Here is an 11,418-nt window from a genome sequence, read left to right as displayed (position 1 = left end):
TTTCTTTGTAATATCTTTTGTTTTTTATTCATTTCTTACTTATTTATAGAAACAGAGGTCAGTTTAAGCTTCTGAAATCAGCGTACGCTATAGGACATTCGAAGTCTGCGCAGTAAAATATTCCCAACTTTCTAGACGCATATAATCAGACAAAATATTTGACAGACAATTTACATGTTTCTTTAGCCAACGTAATTGTCAATGAAAATATTTTTGGTAAAAATAAAATAGAAAAATTTGACACATGCAAAAGTCATTTACCATTTGAAACTTCAAACCTCAATAATGACAATAAATCATAAAGAAAAAGAGAAAAATAGAACACATAAATAATTTTATATGGAAACCCTTTCAAGAAAAATAAAAAAGAAGAAAATTTCATTAACAGTTGAATTCGAATTGAATACAAGAGAGAGAACAATTACGTCTATTTATAGGTTTAAAAATCTTATTCTAATCAAAGTCTAATAGAAGTAATGCAATAAGGTCGAAACACCTTATTCAAATCAAATATCAAATAGAAGAATTGTACTTCTATACGGATTCCACTTGTGCAGTCTGTACCGTACTACATAGACCCCCTATCTATTCAGCCCCCGCACCCCCAGTTGCAACCCCAGTCCAGTTTTATGCTTAATGGGGATCTGCGACAGACTGCAGTCTTTGTCCATTTTTTTTAAATAAGAATTTGGTTCACACAACTCTAACGGATACAATTTTGGTGAAGGGTTTGTATGAGCAAAATGAAGTTAGAAATGAGGAGCCATCCTTCTTCTAGAGGAGCCCATTTATTTCTGGAAGTTAAACTAAAACCAACGATACAAAATATGCGGTTGAGCTAAAGATGGGTACAATTGCATAAAACCGAAAAAGAAAACATTCTCATTAACATGGAAGAAAATGATTTATTTATCTACAAATTCAGACATTGCAGCATGGGTAAGTAAGTAAAAAATTTAAAACTTGGATCATATGTTTCTGGAATTGTAAGAGACCAATGGGAAGTTAGTATCATTTTCTAGAGAACGCAATGCAATGTTTTAATATATATATATATATATATATATTGTAAACGAATGGATTCAAAAGTTATTAACAAAGTCGTGGAAGACAGGGTAGCTAGCTCTATAATAATTTAAAACAGAGAATCAGATCTTATGGAATCACAATAAAAGACTATGAAACTAACATAACAGGTTAACAATTGTGACGATATATATTTTTGGTCAACGTTTAACCACATATCACTATTTCTTTTCTTTTCCTTTTTGGCTTAATTTTGATAAGTTGAATTTTTACTAGTTTTTTTTTCTTATACAGTTAGCATCGAAAAAAAAAAAGGATTGTATTTTAGGCCTTGACGCCGACAATCATTTTTGTTTTGATCATTTAATTTTAGTAAGTTTCCATTTTGGTCAATCATTTTATCTTTTTAATTTCTTTTATTTTATCTTTTTTAGAATTAATTTTTAGTTTTGCCAATTGAATCTTAACTCGATTGGAATGGGCATTGCTGCCAATGTAGAAGGACATGGGTTTGAGTGCACTGAAACGCATTATTTTCCTATCTATGAGTTAGGGAGAGGATATGAGTAGTTTTAGGCATCGTATCAAAAGGATCATATATGACCATAACCTAAAATGATATTGTTAAAAAAATTAATTTTAGTTTTTCCAATGATAAATTTGAGATTTTATAGGAATTACTTGATTTTTATAGAGAAAACTTGAGTTTTATAGGGAAAAATTATTTTTAGAATTAATTTCAGTTTTTAGTAAAAGGAAAATCTAAGTTTTATAAGGAATTACTTGGGTTTTACTGGGGAAAACTTGGGTTTTATCTTTTAATTTCTTTTATTTTTCCTTTTAGAATTAATTTTAGTTTTTTATGTAAAAGGGAAAAACTTGAGGTTTCACAAAAAATTATTAGGGTTTTGCAAGGAAAAATCATTTTATCTTTTTAATTTCTTTTAATTTCTTCGGTAAAAGAAAAAACCTGATTTTTATAGGAAATTACTTGGGTTTCTATAGGAAAATTAATTTAATTCCTAGTAAAAGCTCAGTTTTTTGGAAAATATAAATAAATCCTATAAGGAAAATAAGTGGCCAAAATGAAAACTTATTAAAATTAGGTGACTAAAATGAGTGTAAAATAATATTTTTTACCTCAAATTAATAACATGTGACCCAAATGAAAATGGTTGTTAATGGCAATGCCCAAAGTGAAAATATATTTTATTTTAGGTGTTCAAAGTAAAACTTATGAAAATTAGGTAACTAATTGTATAATTTATCCTAACTTTTTAAGATGAGTAATTAAATTGCTTCAAATGATATATGAAGTGTACTTCCCATTATTTCAAAGCAAAAGATACAATCACTTATAATTTAGTAAGATTTTTTCATACAATTTCATCATGTTTATAATGATTTCACAATTTCAAATACTTTTCTTTTTAATATGAAGATAACAAAATTGCTAAACTAAATCAGATCAAGCTTCAATCAACTAGCAGACAAGCCCCAATGTTCATTATCTAAATTGGTTATTAAACTAGCAGGCGCATCATGAAAAATCCAAGTAGTAAGATCACCATCAAAAGATAGCTTTGCAAGGTGATCAACACCCATATTTGCCTCTCGACCAGCATGTCGGAACTAAAGTTGCCATTCCCGTTCCTTAAAATGCTAGACAGAACAGACCAAAGAGAGATTACTTGACATAGCCCAAACATCGTTAACAAGATTAACAGTTGTCAAATTATCAAACTCCGCCGGAATTCTTCAATGACTTTCCTTCCATGCCACCTGCAAGCCAATTAATATCACACATAGTTCTGACTCTAGCTCTGTTGAGTATCTAATGCTCTTAGAGTAACCTAAAATCCTTTCACCCAAGGATTCTCTAAGAATACTATCCACCAAACTCTTACTCAATGTAGTGCCTAGACCCAACCGCTTGCCAGCTTCAGATATTAGGTTATACAAGGACCCGAATAACTTAACAACGACAACAACATCGATTCTATTCTAATTAACTTAAACTCATACATACACATCAAGTCATATCAAGAAATGTAACTTTTCTTCTTCTTCTTCTTCTTCTTCTTCTTCTTCTTCTTCTTCTTCTTCTTCTTCTTCTTCATATAAAGATAGTTTCATTTGACTCGATCCCCGAGGCGTGGCCGCTAAGGGAGCCCCTCTATATACATGAACAACATCCATGCCCATCTCACAATTGGCAGTATTTGGCTTGATCCCTCTACTCGATTTTCGAGTCAAACCTTTATCCTGCAAAGCAGTAGTAGATTTGTAAGTTTAATTAAACTTAGTGAAATTTTATTAAACAGTGTATCAACAATATTTTCGAGTAATAAATTTTAAATCAGAAGTTTAAAACTCCTTATTTATCCTTAACCTTTAGTAGGTTTCACTAGTGTAGTCAATGTCTTTCCCTTTTCCCGTAGCTTATCGTTGGTGGACTTATCCTGCATCTTAGACATAAGCACATTCTTTACGGTACTGGCCTGATTCCGCCTTATATCAGCTTCCTTGCACCTTAACTAGCTCAATACTCACGGTTCTAAACTTATCAGTAAATTAGGTTAACAGATGACCTACCATTGTAGTATACTTGAACTATGACCTTTAGCCCTGGTTGTTAGTTCATCTTGCTCCAATTTTTCCGAATCTTTGGTATTAGTAGATATATTCCAAACATGCCTTAATCCCTGCTTTTGTCCTATAGATTATCTACTCAAGTATCCCGTAGTGGACTTACCAGTCATAGACTACCCTTTTTTACCTACGAATTCTCACATTTAGGATCCGCTTGAGCTTCTCAATATCACCAATTATGGTTTATCAACCAAAATCTGTGGACTTATTCCCTCACGCAATTTCCCTCTAAGTTCCTCATCATTGTTGAGGATTGCATATTCCTAACCCTTCCGTAACGATTTGGCGAATATTTATCTGTGATCCTCTGACAATCCCCCCTTTTTTTCGCCTAAACACTAGGTATTACTGGCACGCCATTTCCTATGTCTGGTTCCTGCTGGGATACCACTCATAGGCCCTTCCGGCTCCTAGGTTTGCCGTTTTGGTAGACTCTACTCATTTTTGTTGCTTTTTCCTCTTGGTGGGCTTCCTCAAGACCGTTAGTTAGCTACCACTCACTATCACTTGCTTAATTTCCTATGATTACAATCCTAGTGGACTATCCCGTTTTTATTGTCCCGACAAACTACCTCGCATTTATTGTCGTGGTGGACTCCATATGCTGCCATAGCCTAGCCATGGTCTTACACATTTTACACCATGTTTAAGGTCCTAGTGGACCCTCTATGTCATCATAGTCGAGCTATGGTCTCACACATTTTACCCAAATGCTTAATGTCCTCGCGGACCCTCTATGTTGCCATAACCGAACTATGGTCTTACACATTTAAATCTCCTTTGAGGTGTCGCCCCGAAAGATCTTACTGTTGTCGCAGTGTTACTCTAACCGTCATTATGGTGACACTCTAGTAAGTCAATCGATAACATTTCATTTCTCATCTAACATTGATGCTCGAACACCACAATTTCCCCTTAGCAAGGCTTGAAGCTTTGCACATCACGATTTGCACCTAGCAACACTGGATTGTGAATCTTAATGAAACTCTATTTTTCTATTAATCCCCCATGCCTCTATTTTTCCATTTTTAACATTGATGCTTTAACACCATAGTGTCCCCTTTCAAGGCCTGGAGCTTCGCATAGCACGATTTACACCAAGCAACATCAGATTACGAAATCTTAATAGAATTCTATTTCCCAAATCCTAACCTCATCTATCCCGTCAAAAATCTCCCCTCCATATTTCACCGTTATAAACATGCAATACAAGCATTTCATGCAAAGTAGATACTTGATACATGACATAAAGTACACTGAATATTCAACACCATGCATTATTCGTTTTAACATTCAATGATCATTCTTACAAATACTCACATACTTGTACAAAATTATGCATTCACAACATGCTCAATCACAGTTTTGCACACAACGACAGACTTAACAACCCAAAATAGCCATGACACAAAATCGTTCAACAACTCAATCTCATAAACCATCCAAAATAGAGTGCAAAACTCACATTGCTTCCTTATTCTTGATGGCTTAGCTTGTCTAGAGCCTCCTTTGTCCTGGTAGCTAAGCATAACAACCATTTATCGGCTAACTAAAAAGTATTCAAACCTAAGTTTTAAAGTCTATTTGAATTAGTTCAGTTTTTAGGATTTAGTCCCTGTACCAAAAACTAACTAGACAACACTTCCATCAACTAACCACCTAAGATTTATCCACTCATCCTCATTTCTAAACAAACAACAATCAAATAAACACCCAAAGTATGCATTAAATTAAGTGCAAAAGATAAGGATAAGAAAGCTTAAGGTTTTCTTGGAAGATTCTTAATGTAGATGACATCGGCAGCAAAGATAATGCACAAGAATACTAAAGATCATATTTTTATCTAAGATACTAAAAATAGGATTGAGCTATATTAAAAGCTTGGGATGAAAATGAAAATACAATACAAAGTCCAAGTACTTAAAGATAAATAACACCTAGCTACAGTAAAACTAACTAACAAATAGTTAATACCCTAAAGCTATATTTAAAAACCTTAAATAATAAAGAAGACAACTCTAAACCTAAGCCAAAAAGGTGAAAGAACAAAAATAAAGCAGCCCCCTCTAGCTCTCAGCCAAAAGTGGCTTTTAACATCTGATTACAACCCAAAATTTTGAACCAAAATGCCCATGAATGTTGTATTTTGATTGGCATTGGTGTTGGAAGAAAACTACCTCTGTAGTCATTTTTCTCCTTATCAAGTATCGATATCGCCATACCCACGCCAGTCTTGCATTAGGGGTCCTGGGTGTCTCAGTATCGTGATATCACTAGAAATTGCCTCAATTTCCTTCTCTTTAGCACTATCAAGGGTATCACGACTTTTATAACTCAATATCGCTATACCCCTATCTGAGAGGTGATTTTTTTGATTTTGGGCCATCCTTCACTACCTACACCACTCAATCATATGGTTAGTTCCCCATGGCGCATTTGGCCAAATTAGGTCTAAAAAATGGCTTAAAACTAACAAAAACAATTTCTCAACGTTAAGAACTAAAAATCGTCAAAATTAAATAAAAAAACATCTTGGATCTTATAGCCACTTTGAGTTTTAACCCATTCCTTGAATTTCCAGAACAACCCAACAACCTCTAACTTGTACCATAGGAAATAAATCCAGCACATCTTAATATAGTCATCAATGAAAACCATGTAATACTTACTCTCTTTAAGTGACAAATTTTTTTGAGATCTAGCTAGGTCTATGTGGATTAATTTCAGTTTTTTAGTGGCTCTCCAGGTTGCTTTTTTGAAAGGAAGACTTCCTAGCTTACCAAATTAACAAGTATTGCAATTTGGTATATTAGCTTCAAGGTGAGGTAGCCCTTGAACCAGATCCTTCTTTTGTAGGTTTATTACAGCAACATGATTGAAGTGTCCAAGCCTTTTGTGCCACACTTACACATTGATCTTAGTTGCAACATAGGCTTTTTGCTCCAACTCTAAAGAATCCAGAGTGAAGCTCTTTCCTTTCATCATTACTTTGAATACATCTTTGCCTTCTACATTATTGATTTGACAATGATCAGTTTCAAAGAAAACTTTGGAGCCTTTTTCAAGTAATTAACCAACATTTAACAAAATTTTATTTATATTAGGTACAAATAACACATCATTGATTAGTTTTGTACTTGAAGACATCTAATTGCCACAGTGTCTTTTCCTTTAACAACAATATAGTCTCTATTACCAATTTGTACTTTGAAAATTATTGAAGTGTGCAATTCCCTGAAGAGATCACAATTGAATGTCATAAGGGTTGTCAAACCACTATCAATAAGTCGTTAATCACTAGAGCTGCTAGTTGCAAAACAAGTGGCTACAAAGAGCTGCTCTTTCTTTTCTTGATTAGCTATCTGTGTAACTTCTTTTTGCTAAAAGTTACTTTTCCAAATCTTTTGATGATGTCCTATCTTTTGACATTTCTCACACTACTAATCTGACCTTTTCCAACATTTAAATGATGGGTGACCTTTCTTTCTACAATGCTTGCAAGGAGGAAAAACATATTTTGTTTCCCCGTTGATTTTAGGAGAATCAAAAGTTGAGTTTTCCTTCTTATGTTTTTTTTTTATTTCCTTTGTCTCCCTGATTTGACTGAACTCTTGAGGCAATGCACCCTCGACAAACCCTTCAGACCTCAAAAGTCTTCTCTGTTCTTGTGGCTGTAGAACATTCAATAATTCTGCCAAAGTAATTTCTGACAGATCTTTAGTGCTTTCTAGTGAGGAAATAGTTACTACAAATCTTTCAAGAACTGTTACAAGAATTTTTTGAACCAATCTAGAATAAGGAAATTTAAAGCCAAGTAATATTACTTTGTTAGCAATGTTGAGTAATTAGTCAAAATACTCCTTAATTGTCTCGGAGTTTTCCATCTTCTGTAGTTGAAATTCTCTAATCAAGTTGAGAATGTGCATTTCGTTGATCCTTTCATCTCCATCATATTCTTCTTTAAAGAAATTTCGGACTTCAAATGTTGATTTCTTTGTCATAATTCTGATAAAGATTTCTAGTGAGACTGTAGTAAATAACATAGCTCTAGCCTTGGACTTTCTTGTTTTATTCTCTTTGTTATTCTTTAGTTGCACCATAGTTGGATTTGTAGGCAAGGGAGGAACTTCGTAGTCCTTCTCAACAGCTTCCTAGAGATCATTTGTCTCCAAATGAGCCTCCGTCCTTGTTGCCCAAACATGATAGTCTTCTTAATTGAAAATAAGTTGTGCAAGTGCAGTGAAAAATGTTTCTGAATCCATAGAAGAAGAAAAATTCTCTCAATGATAGGTCAATTAAGAAAATGGTTTGATATTAAATTGTTGGCATTTTTGAGAACTTGGTGTAAGAAACTACAAATGCAAGAATAAAGTGAAAATAATTTTGGATGAAAAGTGTATGTTTCATTAAACTGAAAAAGTAATACTTATATAGGGAAAAAATTCAACCACCAATAACTAAAAATAAGCAACTAAAAGATTCATAATCTCTAAATATCAACAACAAATTAAAAAAGACTAAAAATAGCTAAATTGTTTTAACTGCGGTAACTGAGACAAATATTCAACCGTTCTTCCTCTTGTCTACGGACTTTCTTAACCACCCTAGCACTACTCACACGATCAATCTCTATCACTTGGTCAATCATTTATGTTTATAAACATGTTTAATAATTATTTTAAAAACATTTATTTAATAAATAATTAAAATTTGTTCAAAATTGTTTATTGTTGAGTAATTAATAACTTAAAATACTAGCATTCTAGGACAGCCCACGGTGAAGAAGCCAACATCCAGACTTGAATAGTTCATTTTCCACAAACAATTTTAACGATAATTAAATTAACATCAACGAACTGTTATAAACATAATCTTACAAGCTCTAATTGGGACATAAACATTAAAAATCCATATTATGTATTAACAACATCCGACTTGCTTAACTAGAAACGTGTTATGTAATGAAAAATAAATAGAACACTAGAAACATGTTATGTGCATGATGTGTAATTTCTTTTACTGGAAAATGCAATTTTCGTTTTTCTTTCTTTCTTTTTTCGGTCAACTTATACAAATTATACTTGCAAAGAAAGAAGCTTACGGACCGCAATCTTCCTTTCCTATAAATTATTGAAACTTATGACCCAAAGAAGAGAATATTCAAGGAAGAACTAAGACCACGTTAGAGGGGGGGAAAAAAGGAAATGGGTTTAGTGACATGGTCTGTAGGGGTTTTATTTCTAAGCACTTTGCTCCTTTGCAGTGCTGATGTACATCACTATGAATTCTTTGTGAGTGCCTTTTTTTTCCCTTTTCATATATATTCTTACATCTCATAGTTGTTTCGTATGAATATTCTTAAACCTCTTATTAAACCTACTTAATTTACTGACGTGATCATGGCAGTGGCTTGGTTTTGTTTTCAGACAGCAAAATGAGTATTGTTTTCTTTTATTGTTGTTGATCATACAATAACAATGTTGAGATCTCATTGGGTGATCATTTTTTTTATTGCAGGTGCGAGAGTCAAATTTTAAGAAGATGTGCAACACATCGACTTTGCTGGTCGTAAATAATAGTTATCCAGGGCCTGAGATTCGGGTTCACAGAGGTGACACTGTCTTCGTTAATGTCCACAATCGTGGAAAGTATGGCTTCACCATTCACTGGTAATCATAACCTTTCTTTCATTCTTCCAAATATAATTTCTCCAAGAAACGAAATCATTAGTGAGTAAAATAAATTAAACATGTTGCAGGCACGGTGTGAAACAACCAAGGAATCCATGGTTCGACGGTCCCGAGTTCATAACCCAGTGCCCGATTCGACCACGAACCAACTTCACCTACAAAATCATATTATCGGAGGAAATAGGAACCCTGTGGTGGCACGCACACAGTGACTGGACTCGCGGTTCCGTCCATGGCGCCATCGTCATTTTGCCGGCCGAGAACGAAACTTATCCATTTCCCACGCCGGATGGGGAACAAACAATCATACTTGGTAAGGATATCTTTTGAATTTTCGGTTGTGTTACTTGTGTATAATTATACGCTTCTTAATTTGATTTCTTGTATGTATTTACAGAATCATGGTACAATGGGAACTTCAAGAAAATTATCGATAAAGCACTTGCAGCCGGTACCCCTCCTCCCCAACCAGATGCTTATGCTATCAATGGACATTTAGGAGACACGTATGGATGCCCAACTGGTACGTTCTCCGCATTATGAAACTGGATTGAGTTTGTACGCCTTGGTGTCCCTTACAATAAGAGCCTATAATTGGGTGTTGCAGATACAATATTCCGCATGGAAGTTGATTATGAGAAGACATACCTTCTCCGCATAATCAATGCTGCAATGAACGAACAGCAATTCTTCACCATCATGAACCACACCCTCACAGTTGTCGCCGTAGATGCCTCCTACGTTCGAAGGTTCAAGAGCGACTATATATTGATAAGCCCTGGCCAAACCATGGATGTTTTGGTCTCTGCCAATCAAAACGCCGGCCAATATTACATGGCTACTAGGCCTTTCTCTGATTCCGATGTCCCGCCCGTTGACTTCATTACTACCGGCATTTTTCAATATACAAACTTTGTGGGTGGATCGAATGCTTCCTTGATAACGTTGCCCGCAATGAACAATACGGATGCTATGCTTAACTTCATCAGCCGAATTCGGAACACGAATGTCACTCAGAATCCGCCGATAAATGTGCCGGCAGATACGGATATCAATAGACGAGTGTTCATTACACTCGCCGTTAACGACTTGCCTTGTAAAAACTCAAAGTGTGTTGTAAGCGACGGATTTGCTGCAAGTTTGAACAATGTCAGCTTTGTTTACCCACATATTGACGTTCTCCAAGCATACTACAGGTGTGTGTATATATATAATAGCAATTTCGGTACCTCTAGAAAAGAAAAAAGAAAAAATAGTAGTTTTATTATTGTAGCTGCCTAATGTTTTTGTAAAATTGCAGGAACATCAGAGGTGTTTTCGCCGAAAATTTTCCGTTTCTTCCACCAGAATTCTATGATTTCACTGGAAACTTGACTGGTGTAGTTTCTGCAGTTGAGGTAGGGACGAGGGCTATTTGTGTAAATTATGGGGATGCAGTTGAGATAGTGCTGCAATCAACCCAGATGGGTGCTGGTGGAAGTCACCCAATCCATTTGCACGGTTACAGCTTCTATTGGGTGGGAGCTGGGTTTGGAAATTTCAACGGTGAGACAGACCCAAGCACTTACAATCTGGTTGATCCACCACTCATGAACACTATCGACGTTCCCGGTACAGGATGGGTTGCCATCAGATTTTTTGCTAACAATCCCGGTAAGTTTCATTTAGAAAGCTCATCTTCTTCCATCGTTCTTACAACTAAAGTTATTAAGTAATTGATATTTATATAATATAATGTTTTCAGGGGTGTGGTATATGCATTGCCATTTCGAAAGACATACTAGCTGGGGAATGAGCACTGTTTTGATTGTGAGGAACGGTAGCACCATTGAAACCAGCATCCGCCCACGGCCATCTACCATGCCTCGTTGTCATCGAACCTAGAACTACTACCAGGATAGAACAAATAGATACGTGTATATAACGTACCATAAAAGTATATTTATACTAATAATTATATTACATTTTATCCTCTTTACTTAATAGATGGACAAATTAGTCCATATACATTACATCAATAAATAAATCGGTCTATATATTAAAATTTTCA

The 11,418-nt window shown here is 34.8% G+C and overlaps 1 protein-coding gene across 1 annotated transcript; it reads left to right on the top strand.

The window, feature by feature from the left end:
• The first annotated feature begins 8,832 nt into the window (after positions 1–8,832).
• Positions 8,833–11,418, top strand: LOC105769898 (laccase-15). The gene is made up of 7 exons (XM_012590853.2): positions 8,833–8,969; positions 9,196–9,347; positions 9,437–9,681; positions 9,766–9,891; positions 9,976–10,564; positions 10,669–11,021; positions 11,113–11,418. The coding sequence occupies exons 1-7, from the start codon at positions 8,883–8,885 to the stop codon at positions 11,250–11,252; spliced, it is 1,692 nt and encodes a 563-aa protein (XP_012446307.1). The 5' UTR covers positions 8,833–8,882; the 3' UTR covers positions 11,253–11,418.

The sequence above is a fragment of the Gossypium raimondii genome, chromosome 5 (genome assembly GCF_025698545.1).
Source record: "Gossypium raimondii isolate GPD5lz chromosome 5, ASM2569854v1, whole genome shotgun sequence".
NCBI classification, from domain to species: Eukaryota; Viridiplantae; Streptophyta; class Magnoliopsida; order Malvales; family Malvaceae; genus Gossypium; species Gossypium raimondii.
Note: the sequence above shows the minus strand (reverse complement) of the source record. Positions and strands in the feature narration are given on the sequence as shown.

Coding starts and splice junctions, on each gene's coding strand:
- LOC105769898 (XM_012590853.2), top strand. CDS start 8,883: ATGGGTTTAGTGACATGGTCTGTAGGGGTTTTATTTCTAAGCACTTTG. Junction 9,348..9,436: donor TATGGCTTCACCATTCACTG/GTAATCATAACC, acceptor AACATGTTGCAG/GCACGGTGTGAAACAACCAA. Junction 10,565..10,668: donor GTTCTCCAAGCATACTACAG/GTGTGTGTATAT, acceptor GTAAAATTGCAG/GAACATCAGAGGTGTTTTCG.